This window comes from Callospermophilus lateralis, chromosome 18 (assembly GCF_048772815.1).
Source record: "Callospermophilus lateralis isolate mCalLat2 chromosome 18, mCalLat2.hap1, whole genome shotgun sequence".
Lineage (NCBI taxonomy): Eukaryota > Metazoa > Chordata > Mammalia > Rodentia > Sciuridae > Callospermophilus > Callospermophilus lateralis.
In genome coordinates this window covers 35,181,974-35,197,764 of record NC_135322.1, presented here as the reverse complement: position 1 = coordinate 35,197,764, position 15,791 = coordinate 35,181,974, and the positions used below count along the sequence as shown (strand labels likewise).

At 52.0% G+C, this 15,791-nt stretch overlaps 1 protein-coding gene across 5 annotated transcripts in view; it reads right to left on the bottom strand.

The window, feature by feature from the left end:
• Positions 1–786: 786 nt before the first annotated feature.
• Positions 787–15,791, bottom strand: part of Nod2 (nucleotide binding oligomerization domain containing 2) — a 36,129-nt gene continuing 21,124 nt past the window's right edge. For 2 of the 5 annotated variants that reach the window (XM_076838592.2, XM_077105810.1), the window contains 8 exons: positions 14,587–14,670; positions 14,301–14,384; positions 12,361–12,444; positions 10,920–11,003; positions 10,358–10,441; positions 8,162–8,245; positions 4,896–4,979; positions 2,080–3,478 (listed from right to left, as the gene is read on the bottom strand). In XM_076838592.2, coding sequence (XP_076694707.2) covers positions 3,406–3,478; positions 4,896–4,979; positions 8,162–8,245; positions 10,358–10,441; positions 10,920–11,003; positions 12,361–12,444; positions 14,301–14,384; positions 14,587–14,670 — 661 coding nt within the window. In that variant the 3' untranslated portion in view covers positions 2,080–3,405. Of the gene's footprint in view, positions 922–2,079; positions 3,479–4,895; positions 4,980–8,150; positions 8,246–10,357; positions 10,442–10,919; positions 11,004–12,360; positions 12,445–14,300; positions 14,385–14,586; positions 14,671–15,791 lie in introns of those variants that run through there. The other 3 variants (XM_077105811.1, XM_077105812.1, XM_077105813.1) reach the window with 3 other exon arrangements.

Here is a 15,791-nt window from a genome sequence, read left to right as displayed (position 1 = left end):
AAGGTCTTGGTTACACAGTCGTTGGGTCACATCTCTCCGGCTCTGAATCCTTCAGGGCTTGCTGTTATTCTAAGATCAAGGTCACCTTCCTAACCATGGCCATCTAAACTGTTCATGCAAACCCGTCGGGTGACAGCCTCTCCTCCGCTGGCCACCAACCTCCTGGTATTAGTTTCCTCTGGCTGCCGTGACAAACTGCCACAAACTTGGTGGTTTCAGGTGACACAAATATTCTCTTGTAACCTGGAGGCCAGAAATCCAACATGGAATGGACCCAGGGTAGCCAGGGCTACCAACTCCCCCCAAAGTTCCAAGGGAGAATCTGTGTCACTGCCTTTTCCAAAGGCTTCTAAAGCAGCTGCTGCACTCCTGGGCGCCTGGCCCCTTCTTCCACCGTCCAACCCAGCAGCATGGCATCTGGCTTCGGTGGTCCCAGGCTGCCTTCTCTCTTGCCGACCGCTCCTTTGCTTGGCTCTTGCAAGGGCACTGGTGATAGCGTTTAGGCCCGACCACATGATCCAGGGTGATCTCCCCATCTCGAGATCCTGAACTTAATCACGTCTGCAGAGTCCAGGATTTCAATACCACCTGTACCCCTTCCCTGCTGCCATGTAAACAGCATTCACGGGCTTCAGGGACCAGGGCCCGATGGCTTTGGGGGCCGGTCAGCCTGCCGCACGTAGCAAGTCCTGCCCTTGACAGACTCTTTGTAAACAGCTCCTTCCTGTAACGGGAAGGCCCTCTCTCCCCCTCTCTCATGGCATGGCCAGCCCTCCTCCTTCTTGGGGACACAGCATACCTGGCACCTCCTCTGAGGTCCTGTCCCAGACCAACCCCTCCGTGGTGTGAAGAAGGTCCCCTCTACCGTGCACCTTTATTCGTTTCTCTCTTGGCCGGCTTTCCTCTGCCGTGACAAAGTACCTAAGATCAAAGGAGGAAAGGGCACTTGTCCCTGTGGCTTTGGGCCTTGGTGGCACCCAGTACACCATGGCCAGGGGGCACATGTCAGAGGAGGCTGGTCACCTCCTGAAGGCCAGGAATTCCGGGAGAGGAAGGGGCCTGGATCCCAATATCCCCTTCAAAGGCATGTCCCCAGGGACTTAACTGCCTCGCGTAGGCCCACATCCCTGGCTCTCCCATGAGCACCACAGACTGCCAACCTAGCCTCCAAGGCCCCGGACTCCAGGAGACATTTCCCATCCCAAACCACAGTCTCCCTCCCAGCACTTTCTGCAGGGGACCTTATTTTGAGACGTTTTTCAACAAACCTAATTTCTTCCTGCCTTCTCCTCCACCCTCACCTAAGTGCCTTGAGGACAGGGAATATGTCTGTTTTGTTTATCCACAGGTTGTCCCAACCCCACTGGTTAATAAGTCCTTGCTGAATGGACGCAGGAAAGATGAACTTATAACCCAAGATGGCGCTGCACGAATGGGCAGCTGTGTTCACTCCTCAGAGAGAGCAGCTCCATCTCCACCTCCCTCCAGACCCTCCGCACCAGAAAGCACAGGCCGGGCAACAGCACAGCGCCAGTAACCAAGGGCCCAGGGGCTTGCCCAAGCTCAGAGCCCAGGGAGATGGCGCCATTTAGGGAGCCAGACACACCTGAAACCTTTCAGAGCGTCTGGACTCCACCGTGGCCAGCGGCCACCTGAGCTCATGCTCATTAAATGTAGCTAAGAATCCTTTCAGCAGGGCCCGCAGGAGAGGCCGCCAGCAGAGGACAGCAGCCTGCAAATCTCCATCTTTGTCCTGGTAAAGACTCCTGCAGCCACTTGGAGAGAACTGAGGGAGGCCCTGGGGGCCTTTTCCCATTTGCTGGACTCTCAGTGGGACACCCTGAGGCTCAGGCACAGCTTAGAACTTCACACTGAGTTAGAGTCTCTAAGCTGAAGCCAAATGCGGTTTGATTGCCAGACTATTTCTAAGAATTGCTTCTGCCTTCAGCAATAAATTATCTTGTTGAAAACATTCCTTTCCCCCATTTGAGAAGAACATTGTGCTTTAAAATTTGACAAGTTTTTGGAATATTTAAAAATGTTTGGTCACAATGAAGATGGCATTGGTAACTCAACAGTTTTCTCCTCTGTGATTATTTACAGGAAAAAGTTTGTCATCTTGTGCTCTATGAAAGTGTCAACTAGGGAGAATAAAACAAAGTAGTTTACAAATATTAAGCTGTTTTCACACATAATAATGTTTACAGTGATAACACAGGTGCAGCACCTGATAGTTTACAAAGGTTTCAACCTGTATCATTTTGAAAAATTCAGAGAGAACAACCAACCACAGTGGTGCATACCTATCTATAACGCAGCTACAAGGGAGGCTGAGGCAGGAGGATCACATGTTTGAGGCCAGCCTCAAACCTGTCTCAAAATTTGAAATCAAAAAATACATTGAAAGGCCTAGGGGTGTGGTTAGTGCTATAGTTCCCCCGGTGGATTCAATTTCAGTACAAAAAAAAAGAGAGAGAAATGAAAGTATAGAAAGAACATTGCTTTGAAAGAAGGGTCTGTTTTTGCCCCCTGTAAACTTCCAGCCCATAACTATATATCCTGAAGCATTCTGCACAAATGAAATGGAACCATCTCTTATGGATACATTTCAAAAGTCTGTTGTCAGAGTTCAGTTCAGAGGCATCAACCAGAAGCCTACTGGGGCCATTTGGAATTCTGGCCCAGATTAATTTTTAAAAGCTGCATTTGGATGGGGAGCTAGTTCCAAAAGCTTAACTGAAGTGTAATTGATTTCACTGGAAATAAAAGTCCATGTGTATCCGAGCTGAAGCATGATCCTATTTTTCTTGCAAATCTAAGAATGTCTTAGGGAACAAAAGGCTGCCACATGTCTCCCTCTAGCACCGTCTTAGCGGCAGAGCAGAGGAAGGTGTGGCCCATCCCATACTCAGGGCCAGGGCTGGGAGCCCTCTGGGTCTCCCCAGGGTAGTGGAGGAGGCAGGCTGGGAACCACTGGGTGGATGAACCAGGAGATGGATGTGGCAGAAAGCTGCCTCCTGGATGTACCTCCTCCGCTGACTTGTGGGTCAGGACCAGCAGGCACTCAGTAGACTCCCAGGGTCCCACTGAACCCCCACCTCAGAACCCCGGCGGATTAGCTGGGCCCGGGCCCAGACTGGGAGGAAGGGGCTGCCCCTCTGGTCCATCCCATGGTTTGAGTCTGGGGCAGAACCTGAGAGCAGAAGTAGGCTTGGGGAAGTCCACTCTGAAGGGCACTGCGGTGCCTTCCTCCAGTGGAGTCAGGTGACCTTGGTGCTCTCTGAAAACAAATTCATCCCGGGGCAGGAAGGGCTCTGTCTGAATGGGCTGCTGCCAATCCAGCTTCCAGGGTCCAGACCACAGCTTCCTCACCAACCAACTGAAATGAGCCTCAGCCTGGAAACATCAAAGCAAGAGTCTGGAGTCCCTGTGGCTGAGCTGCTCGGCTTCCTCCAGAGAGAGACTGTTGCCTCGGAGCCTGGAAGGATAAAGGGAAGAGAGGTTGGATGGAGGACAAAATTAGAGCCGAGCTTTCAAAGGGAAGCTGCCACTTTGGCCACCCATGCCTGGGAGGGGCTGACCCCTTGGCCCAGCTGCGGCACTCGGGGAAGGGAAGTTGGTGCTGTTTTTACCCTCGGTCACTCAGGGCGGCTCATGAATCATTCTGCACGATGAACAAGGCTCAGTGACGCTGCAGAAAGAGTCCACCGCCCTGAGCCAGGCCGGCTGCAGACTCCCCCAGGCCGGCCCTTCTTTTTAAGGCAGCCACGGAATCGGTCAAGAATGCCACCATCAAATCCTGATACCTCCCAAGCCCTGTTTGACAGGCGGCAAGGAGCATCCAAGCCCTTAAAATACCCACCTGACGCTGGCTTGCTCCCTGGACACAGAATGGGACATTTCTGAGGATTGTGCAATGGTTTAAAAACAATAAAAAATAAAAACCACCCTCCAGTCCAGGACCCAGTGACCTTGGAGGCTATGGGGTTCCACAATTTTACAGAAAGCAAAACCACTCCAGCCCAGGACGAATTTTCACAAACAGATTTGTGCTTGGTTTCATCATTTGATATCCACATTTGCTGCCGCCTCAATGTACTTTTGGCAGAAAGGACAAAGTCCATATTAAAATAGGGGTCAGAGCTTCCAAGGATGGGGAGGTAAAGTACAGAAGCCAAAGGTCTTGCTCTAAGACCTCTAAGATGGGGGGTCTGCATCCAGCACAGTGAGACTGGCCACCTCTCCCCTCCTCTGATCAAGGGCATTGCAAATGGGACTCCAGATTTGCAGGCTCTTTCAAGAAAACCCTGAAATATAGATTTGCATAGCAGATCTCTTACTGTTTTAAAATATTGGTACCCGAAACACAGACAGCAACATTCCCTCATAATGAGCTAGAGCAGGGTAACACTTTCTACTTATTGTCTGAGTGAGAAACAGATCCCTGGAAACAAGGAGGATACAGCTCTGAAGTCGTGACTTGATGCTTTTTCCAAATGCATGAAGGACTGTGGTTTTAAATTGCACGGCTGTGGATACCCTGAGCCCCAGCCTCCCCACTGGGCAACCTCCAGGATCCAGAACTGCAGAGGATCCTCACCAGGGCGGACATCAAGTTCTTCTCTCTTATTTTCATTCCTCAATCACACTCCCAATCCTACCCTGTTCCTGAACTTTTTGAGTAAATACTCATGATTTTAAAACGAAAGAATTGATCTCCACTCAGAGACGCCAAGAATTCTCTCCCAGCCAGAGATCCAGTTCCGTCACATGCAGAGCGACACAGAGTGTCAGAGTCAGAAGGGATTTTGAACACTGTGCTGTGTTCCTCTCTCCCCTTTACCCACTTTGCAGATAGGAAAACTGAGGCTCGGAGGATTTCCCAGGGTCCTTACCAGACTTCCAGGATGGTGTCATTCCTTTTGAGGGCCTGCAGGAGGGCTTCTGCACCCAGGCAGGTGATGCCATTGTTGGACAGCCTGGAGAAGAAGAGGAGATGGTGAGCTTCAAAGACGCTTGGTTTGCCTCTTGAGCAAACCAAGACTCTCAAAGTCTCCAGTTATAGGAGGCTTTGAGAGTTAGCCAGCCTTCCTGAGCCCACCTGTGCCCTTGGAACATCTCCCTCCTCTCTGGGATTCCCAACCCTCCCCTTAGGAGGGTGCTGTAGTGGAATGGCTAAGTTCCTACATTTAAGGGGACTTCCAGGGATTTCCAGGAACCCAGGGACTTCCAGGGTTCAAATCCAGCCTGCACCATCTCCTTTTTATTGTGTGGTACTTGAGACTGGACCCAGGGGGTACTCTATCACTGAGCTACACCCCCAGACCTTTTCATTTTTAATCTTGATACAGGGTCTTGCTAAGTTGCTTAGGGCCTCACTAAATTGCTTCAAGTTAACCTTGAACTTAGGCTCCTCCTGCCTCAGCCTCCAGTCACTGGAGTTACAGGCATACTCCACCACACCCAGCACCATCTCCTTTTTGGTCTCCAGCAAATTTGTCTCACTTCTCATCTGTGAAATGGGCATAAAGGGGGACCCACCACATAGAATTGAACAAAGGATGGCACGTGGCACAGTGCCTGACTGACAGAAAATATCAACAAGCTCATGTTTTCAGATCTGGGGAGGATTCAGGGCACCTAGGACCACAGGTTAGAAACCACAGGAGGCTGGAGATGAGCTCCAACCCAGGAAGGAGGGGAAGAGCTCCGTGTTTCCCACACCACCCTCATGTTTAAAGCTTTGCCTTCTGGTAATATCCACTCCCCTCCACCCCACAGCTGACCCGAGGCAATGCTAAGCTGTTCTATAGGCCAGTTCATGATTATATCAATGAATGTGCCCAGCCCCTTGAGGAGGGGCCAATTGCTATGCCCATTCACACTTGAGGCCACCCAGGCACCCATCCAAGGAGAAACAGCTGGCAGTGGGGGAGCTGGGGTACGAACCCAGGCTGTCTGGCTGCACAGCCTGGACTCTAACCAATGCTTGGCAGAGAATATGCTAGAAAAAGAAAGATCTCTCTCTCTCTCTCTCTCTCTCTCTCTCTCTCTCTCTCTCTCTCTCTCTCTCTCTCCACACCAGCAGCTCAGTTTTTATGGGGAAACAGTGGGACATGATATAGTTCAGGATGCTCAATAATAAAGCTGGTGACAACGTAGCATGGGACAAGCACCCCCCGCCCCTGTCATGGGGGATAAGTCTGGCATCTGTGGGATAAGTCTGGACAGTGAGGGAGGGTGAACTTGCCACATCCACACCTGGTCACAATGGGCCAGGTACTGCCAAGGGCCCCGCTTTGTGCAAAGCTGGCATCAGGCTCAGGCAAATCCGGGCTGTGCCCAGGCCTCGCGGCCCACTTGATGAGTGGAAGTGTTTTCCCCACACACTGGCAACGTCCTGGCCCCTGCAAAGCAACCCAACACGCCTTGCCAGAGAGCAGCAGTCTGGCAGCAGAGCTGACGCTCATCCAGAGGCAGCCGAGCACCTGTCTCTGAAGACAAGTGTGTTTCCACGTTCACCAGGGAAGACACCACCTTCCTCCGGCAGAGGCAGCCACCGATGGTGCCCTGCGGTCCCCGTGAAGCGAGACCTTGGGCAGCAGCTGCAGACAGCACTGACAGCCTGTCCCTTAGGGTGAAACCCCAGGTCCTTGCGTGGCTCTGGGGCTTCCTCCCCCTGCCCCCTCCACCCCGGCTGCAGGAATCCCTCTGTTCCCAGGGCCACCAGGCCTGCAGCTGCCTGGGCCTCTGAACTGGTGGATTCGTCCCTCCTGCCCAAGGACGCGCTTCCCTGAGACCTCAGCATGGCAGGTGCCTTCCTGCGGTTCAGGTTTCAATTCAGACGCCATGTTCTCAGAGAGGCCCTGCCCAAGCAGCAACCTCTTCCTGACCTTCTGGAATCAGAAATGACCTTGCTCATTGGCTGGTTCATTATCCGTTTCCCCATCAGAATTTAAGAGGTGTTGGAGTGGGGGCTGCTCTGTCCTTATGACCACTCTCTCCTCGTGCCCCAAGCAGGAGAAACCCTTCTCGTGTGACCACCTATGTAGGGGAATGTGGGCATGAAAGAATGTGGGCACAGGTGTCAAGGGACCGGGAGAGAGCACTCATGTGTAAACGCAGCACCCGTGCCCGCTGCACACAGTGAGCGAAACCCCTGGTGTTGGGCATCCAAAACGCCCATCCAGGCCCCTAGGGGTTGGCAACCTGCCCACGTCTGCTCCCGGCTTTCACCTCCAACCCTGAGGGCTGCTTGCTGGGAAGACCTGCCCCTCTCTGCCTGAGACCTTTCTCCTGACCCAGGGGCACACTCAGCCATGAGGACCAGCTGGAGAATTCACATTGTGCAAGCAAGCACACTGTTAGGATTTGATGTGAGGTGTCCCCCTAAAAGCTCCTATTCATGCAGGAATACACAGAGGTCAAATGATCAGAATGTGATGGCTGTGACCCCATCAGTCGTTCCAGGTTTTGGGTGGGCAGGGTGGTAACTGCAGGCAGGTAGGGCGAGGCTGGAGGAGGCGGGTCCCTGGGGGAGGTGCTGGAAGGATGCATCTTCCCTGCAATCCCTTCCCCACCCCCTCTGCTTCCTGACTGAGCAGAGGGTTCTCCTCCTCCGGGCCCTTCTCCCATTATGTGCTGTCTCACCTTAAGCCCAGAGCAATGGAACTGGCCGTCTGGGGACTGAAAACTCCAAAACCGTGAGCCCCAAGCAAACTTTCCACCCTCTAAGCTGTTCCAGTCAGGCATTTTGATCATGGTAATGCAAAAGCTGGCTAACGCAATGCCTTGCCACACAAAGGACAGGTGGTGGGTGGACAGATGCTCCTGCTTCCTCATCCACTGGTTGGGAGGTGACCAGGCATGTTCTACCCTGACTCTGGGAGGTCTCAGCAGCAGGGAGCTCCAGTTTCCTTACTAAGCACACTGCATGGGTCTTCGTCCATCTCTGCCTGACTCCGCTGCTCTCCCACCAAGCTTGCTGACACCATGTCCCAGGTCAACAAGTTGCACCGGGATCCTTATCCATCCAGACCAGCGCGACTGTTTTCAACCAGGCCACCTCGTGTGGACTGGGGAGCTGCCCAGATCTCAGATCCAGAAACCCGCTCCTCAGGCCAGTCCTTACCACCCCAGCTCCTGCTTACAGGGTCCTTACTTCAGGACTTTCAAACTGGAATTCCTCTTCAGTCCTTCTGCAAGAAAACACACACCTTCATCCAGGAGATGGTTCTCCTCCAGGCTGGCAAGAGAAAGAGAAAATCCAATTGACATGATAGCACTTATCATGGAACTCCATGTCAGTAATCCACATCCAACATCCGAAAATCTAAACCTACAAATAAAGTAAGGACAGGTAAGGTAAGATTGAGGATTCTCAATTCCAGGGACATCTTTGCAAGAGAATTCACTCCAGGGCTCTTCCATATAATAAACTCCTTCAGGTCCCGGCTCTCTCATATCCATGGAAACCTCCTTTCATTTTGGGCAGTCATAATCTTACTGGTAAAAAATATTTCCCACTCTCTAATGAAACCAGGGTTGGCTAAGTGACAAATACACCGTCACTGATACATAGGGGAAATTGACAGTTGGGCCTTCCAGGAATGCTTTTGAAAGGTGAGAGTCACAGCTGGCCTGTGCTTTTCATAAGTCCTGGAATACAGAAGCAATTGCTGCAGGTGGAACAGCTGTCTTGTGATGATGAGGCAACCAACCTTGAGGATGAAGCCACAGGAAAATAAAGAATATTTAAAAGATAGAGACAGAGTCAAGGCCTCTGCTACCTTTAGTAGCCACCATAACATACTGCTTACCTCCAGACTACTTACACATGAAAAATAAATCCTTTACTGGTATAAGCCTTGTAGATGGATTTTTTAAAATTACTTGCAGCCTCGTGCAGTGTTAAGTTAAACTAAATTTGTCCTGAAGTTGCCTCCATACTTTGAGTTCCTTTGTAGCTAACTGCAACCTAACTCAGTACATAAACAAACTCAAACCAGAATATTCGTGTAACAAATAGCTGAATCTCAGCCAATCATAGCAGCTAAGCTTCAGCCAATCACAGGCTGCTAATTCATCACACTGTGTCCAAATAAAACCAATGCCGAGCAGTGACCAATCAGGCTGCTTCTGTATGTCACTTCCTTTCCCTGTGGGTAAATCCTGTGTATCCATGGCTGGATGGAGCCCTTTGAACCTCTCCTGGTTCTAAGTGCTGCCCAATTCATGAATCAGTCTTTCTTCAAATTAATTCTGCTAAAATGAATTTGTCTGAAGTTCTTTTTTTTTTTAACAGTAATCATAACTGATACGCTCACAGTGAGATGCTCTTCCACCAAGAAATGATAAGGGGCAAAATCCAATCAGGATTCGATCAGTGGTACTTTGACAGAACTAGTGAGCCCTGCCAAGAGCCGTGACCCATCCTCAATATCCATTTTCTGGCAAGGTTTATATGGTTCAGTGCTTTTTCTGCTTCCTGGAAAAATTTAACATTAAGCATTTTAGCTCCCTGATATAATTTGGAACTACAAAGATGACGCTGGGACTGAAGACTCTGTTAGCAATATCTATAGGATGGAAAACTTGGGATTCTGCTTCAGGTCGACAGCATGAGCACAATTCATGGGTCACCTTTCAGCTCCCCCAAATTCCATTCATCTTCCAAGGTGACCCCTGATTCTAACACTCAGTGTTCTTAGGAATTCAGATTCACTTTGAAATAACAAAATTCGGACTGGGATTGTAGCTCAGTGGTGGAGCTCTTGCTTAGCATATGTGTGAGGCACTGGGTTCAATTCTCAGCACCACATATAAATAAATAAGTAAAATAAAGGTCCATCAACAACTAAAATATATATTAAAAAAATATATAACAAAACTTCATCACTAGCAGCTGTCATAATATGAGTGGTAGCTGTAGTCATAGCAGCAGCTGCCACCATAGTAGTGGTGACTGCAGTGCTGCCGATGGTTTAACACCTGTGGTGTGCTCACCCATATGACAGGCACTATATTAAGCTCTCACAGGCACTACCTAACAATTTTTATACACATATTTTTATAGGTGGAAACATTCTCACTCTCATTTTACAGGTTACCCATTTTGCTGTGGGAGGACAGTAAAAAAAATCAGTAAACTAATAAAAAGTATTAAATGCAAACAAATCAGGAGCTATACATCAGGCTCTGTAAGCTTCATACCTCCCAGGACATAAAAAGACAAAATCGATCAATCACTCCGTCATCCTCTCCATGTCTTATCCACACAGCTGCTCTTTGGATGAGGCCAGGCAATCAAGAAAGGCTGTCACCTTCCTCCCCAGAGCAGAGAATCCCCCCAACTCACCAGAGTTCTTCTAGGGCCACATTCTTTTCCAACATCAGTGCTAAGGCTTGGGCACCCGCACGGCCAATGTTGTTCCCCACCAGGCTGGACACAGTCATGAAACAGAAAGGCATCAGAGCGGTCAGAGACCTCAGAGGTCAGCTAGCCTACGGAGAGCAACATGATGGCACACGTGGCCCCACTGACCCAGCGTGCACCAGTGGGTCACAGCGCTCCTCAAGCCCAGGAGCGGCCTTAGAGATCCTTTCTCACGAGGCACGCTGTACTGCCACGACCAGTGGATTGCAGTTGGTCTACTAAGATACAACATGACTGATTTGGCCTACGATCTTCGATTTTGCAGGTGGAGAAACGACTTTTCAAGAGGAGAAGAGTCATCTCCGGGGTCACCCAGAAAAGCCTCAAGTGCCCCAACTCCAAAACCAATGGTCTTTCTTCCTCCCCGACCACCTCACACAGAGGGATGGAAATAAGTTCAACCACCTTCAAAACTGGCCTGATCTCCTTCCTCTTCACGTCCCATCTCCCTATGAAAAAAGGCGAGGCAGGCCTTGCAGCTTACCTGAGCCACTTCAAGCTCTGGTGGTCATCTAAGGCCTCAGCCAGGGCCTGGGCACCGTTGTCACCCACCTTGTTACCCCAGAGCCTGAGAGGACCAACGGAGTCAACAGATTGTTAGTGGATACCCGCTGTGGGTTCTAGAACTGTCCTCACGTTCGCCTGCCCCCTGAAGCCCCAGCCAGAGGGGCGGGGCCACCCAATCCCAGAGAGTTCTCACTGGGACACAAAGTTCTCACTTTGGTCCCAGCAGTAGTGGACCTGCTGCCATCTTTTTGGTGGGCTGGCCCAACCTCTCTCGGACTTCAGTGGCCTGAAATCACAGACTTAAGATACAGTAGAGGCGCAACCATCCCAGACCTGCAGGGACAGGGAACCCACCCTCAACAGCAGTTCCCAGAGTCGTAACACTTTCCCAACATGGAGTCCAGATTTGCTTCCTGGTAGCTGCCACCCATGTCTGTAACTAGCTCTAGGGACCACCCGGGAGAAGTCTACCTCTTTCCCACAAGTCAGCTCATATCTCTTGTTCCTCTTAGCACCCCAGCTCCTTCATGGTGTCCAACCCTCTCCCCTTCTGGGTCATCCTCTCTGACCCACTTAGTTTGTTGTAACTCTGCTGCCACCCATGCAGCCTGAACAGGGTGCTGGTTTCTAGAACAACATGCCTCCAACTGAGCTGGTGGGCAACTTGTCTGCTTGTGAGATGGTTGGAAGGGCTGAGCCCTAAAGTCATCCTCTCTTCTGACAGTCTCAGATCCCTGTTCTTGTCAAATGTACAACAGTTCACGGGGAACAGCCGAGGGACTGCTGGGGACAGCATGAGTGGCACCCTGGAGGGACAGATGCTCTGCCCAGCAACCAGGGGAAGCCCCACTCTGCAGCCCTGTGGGGTGTGGGCTCCTCTCACAGTCAGTGGATGATCCCCCTCCGCTTCCTGGCAGGCGCCAGCTTGGCCCTACTGCCAGGGCGAGTGCTCAAGAGCCTAGCGGAGCCTAGCGGCACACTCCCATCCTGGCCTACCTGCCTTCCCACATCCCTCCCTCCCAGGTCAGGGCCCTCACAGAGACCCACATCCCCGGGTATGTTCATGGCATTAGTCTGGATGGGGCCCTGGGGATGGTGTCATTCAGAAGCACAGAGTGGTTCCAAGATTCGGCCAAAGCACAGCCCTAAGCACCCCAAGGACCAGAGGGCTTCCTGTGCCAGGTCCAGGGTGCTGCCTTCCCCAGCCCTGACACCCTGAACTTCCTGCTTATCAGATGAAGCAAGCACAGAGGCGCTGAGCGCCACCCACTCACTCCCCCCCTCCCCCCCCCTGCCCTTCCCCCAGGGGGCCCAGCCCCCCTCTGGGGCCTTACAACTGGTGGTTTTGACCTGCCCTACATTCTTGGAAGTCCCCAGACTCCTCCACGCAGACCTATCTGTCCCAGAGTCCAACTTACCCCAGGAACTGCAGAGAGGCATTGCTTCGGAGCCCCTGGGCCAGCACCTGGGCCCCCGCTGCGGTGATGTGGTTGTTCCCCAGCCTGGAAGGGAAGACAGGAGGCTGAGAGCTCAGCGGAGGGCAGGGGACGAGGCTCCGCAGTGCCAGGGGCAGGGAGGCCTGGCAGGAAAGCTCTGAAGCCTTTCCAGAGTGCAGCGGCTACCTGCTCACTCAGTGGCTCCAACTTTGTCGTCCTCAGCCAAAGGAAAGTTGGGGAGGAACTATTTGGTAACATAGTGTGACAGGTCTGGGCAGGAGCCATAGCAGGCAGCTGTCCTGGTAGGTAGTTTTCCCAAGAGCCGAAGACAACTCTGTCCCACCTTTCCCAATCGTCTCTGTCACCCCAGCACGTCCCTGCTGACATGCACAAACCACTTTGCCCCAGGTAGTAGTTACCTCTTCTGCAAGAGCTGGGGCAGGCTCAAGCAGCTGGGAAGAGGGAGGAGCCGTCTGGGCATGTACATTGCCAACCCCCAAAGGGACACAGGGGAGTGTTGGGGCAGGAGGACGGTCCGGTCCCAACCAGAAAGAGTCCAGCTAAAGCCAAATTCAGGTATGTCCAAGAGTGTCAGAAAAATCCCCAGAGCTCTCACCCACCCAGCACTTCCTGGAATAATCAGAATGTAATTTCATCTGTTCAAAGAACTGTAAGTCATTCTGACTCAACAATCTTACGGGGTGGGCATTGTTATTCCCTTTAAGAAGGGGTGCAGCACCATGAGACGGCACCTCCCCGACCTCCAGCCTCAGCTCCTTGCAGGCAACTAAGGCCCCAGAATCTATGCCCTTCGCCTTGGCACCAAGGCCCACGGCTTCCCACAAGGGGCTCCCTCCCAGTGACCGGAGCTACACTGAAGTACAAGCTTCTTCAGTCTCCCCAGCCCCCTCCCCGTTTCCCCTTGGACACATTTTCCCCAGCAAATCTGATGGCCATGCAGTTCCTTCCTGGAGACTCACAGAAGACTCGCAAGCTGTGAGCTTACATAACTTGCCCACGATCTTTCAGTGGCTGAGCTCACTATACAAAGCACTCACTGTTCTGCATTAGATCTTCATGTATAATAACTCGCTCAACCACCACAACAACCTCAGAGGGGGCTATAATCATTATCCTCATTTTCTAGAAGGGGAAAATGGAGGCACAGAGACATCTACCAGGCTGACCCAAGGTCACACAGTTAATGAGGATTCAAATTCCAAGGGTTCCTAGAGTCAAATTGTGGGCAGCTCTAGTTTCAAGTACTCTGATGCATTGACCAGAAACCCAGGACTTCAAATGCGGGTACAGCACCCCAGAGCCACCTGCAGCCCTCCCTGGGCAGGTGACCCCGGTCCAGGTCAGTCTGGGGGAGCAGGTGGTAGTGACAGAATAGTCTGTGCAAAATGGCACCTGTGGCCTTGGTCTCAGCAGCTCTGATGGAGACGGAGCTACAAAGCCAAGTTTAAAAACAGTAGCTTCCATCCCCAGACCCAGCCCAGCAAGTGAAAATAATAGATTCTTTCCACAAAGCAATGCTCCAGCTGGTGACAAGACCTTCCAGGAGCATTTCAGCCAATGGCTGGCGCAGCCCTGGGGCAAAGATGGCATACGTCTCCCCCAGCAGGATGCCCCCAGTGTCCAGCAGGGAACCTGGAACCCCAAAGAGCCTGGGACACTCTTAGACACAGGGAAGGACAAGGGCCTAGAAACTCTTCTTTGCCCTGAGGGCTGAAGGTCAAAAGGGCAGGTGCCCCTGAGCAGAGCTGGTCCAGAGGAGATGAAAGCAGTGCAGGAACCCAGCTCTCAATGACACTGCGCTGGGCTCAGTCAGAAGTCACAAGCCCACTGTGGGCCGGGCCAGGTGGACCCAGACCACACCAAAAACTACCTTCCAGGGAACAGGAACACCCAGGGCTTACCTCAAGGCCAAGAAGTTCTGCTTGCATGCGAGGAGCGTGGCCAGGGAGTGTGCACAGCCGTCAGTCAATTTGTTGTTGAACAAACTGTGATGTCCCAGGAGAGAGGAGATGTGGAGGTGAGGCCTGTGGCCAGTGAGCCTTCAAACCCAAGGCTGCCCCAATCGGCACCCGCCAGCCATGCAACACCCACCCCCCAGCCCTTCACACACTTAGCTGCCCAGACAGCGTGGCCTGGGATGAGCCTGGGGGACCCAAGGCCCCACGCCCACAGCCCAGCCCAACTTACGCTAACTTCTGCAGGTGCTCACAGTGAAGAGCGTGCTCAATGAGCCTGCAGAGGCCTCGGTCTGAGATATCGTTATTGCGCAAACTAAAAAAGATGGAATGAATTCATTGACAAATGGAGCTAACTCAGGAAGAAAACGCACAGCACCCCCAAAATAGAGTCTTGCTCATATCCCCAAAGTGCCAGTATATGTGCTTCTGGGAACCACCACCAAGACAGAGCACCCCGGAAGCGTGGAGACTCCCCAGCACCCCTGGCCAGGTGGCTGACTATGGTGGGGACGGCCCCGAGGATTCAGAGTCCCTAATGAAGAGCACTGGGATCCTTGGACAGTCGCAGGTCTAATTCCAGGCCTCATTTCTATTTCTGCAAAAGGACAATGATCATCACAGCGGCCTCACTGAAGGGTCCCAGTGGACAGAGGCTGATCTATACCAGATGGGCCAACCCCTGGGGCAGCGATGGTCACCACCTTCTGGTTAGCAGACGGTAGGCAGTTGGATGAGACTGGCCCCAACTAGTGCATAACAGGTTGTAGACAGTGAAGCCTCGCTGGGCTGTCCTTGACCCAAGACACTCCTCCTGAAGGGCAGATCCTGCCTAGCAAGCCCCCTCTAGCTCATCTGACCATGAGCTCGTCTGAAAGCTTCCCTAAAGTACAGATTCTAGGGCATCTATCCTGAACTGGTGCTTCTATACACATGGGGTGGGGGCCCGGGGTTCATAAATTTTAACATCTGTGCACATGATTTTTTAATCCTCAGACAATGGCCCTGACTCAATGGTTATCAGCTCAGGCACTGGAGTCCCTCATCTGGACATTCTGATCCTGACCAGGCTCTTACTAGCTATTTTCTGTTTCTTTCATCTACAAGATGGGAACGATTGTATTATCACCCTCTCCAGGCTGTACACATACAGCCCTGTCATCAGGAGCACTAGCACGTATGGAACATTCCGTGTGCCTGTCCTGGGCACTTCCCAACAGTAACCTTATCCTCACCACAAGCCCTTGGAGCAGGCCCTACTATGATGCTCATTAGAAAGAAACTGAGGTACAGACACGTGAAGTGACTTTGCTAAAGCTGCACAGCGCCTAAAGGGTTGAGCCCAAGTGGTCTGGCTCCAAATCCCACCCCTAACCACAACACTGTGGGGCCCCCCTTGTGGCCTCGGATGGCTGCCCGTTCTAGAGAAGCGGTTTT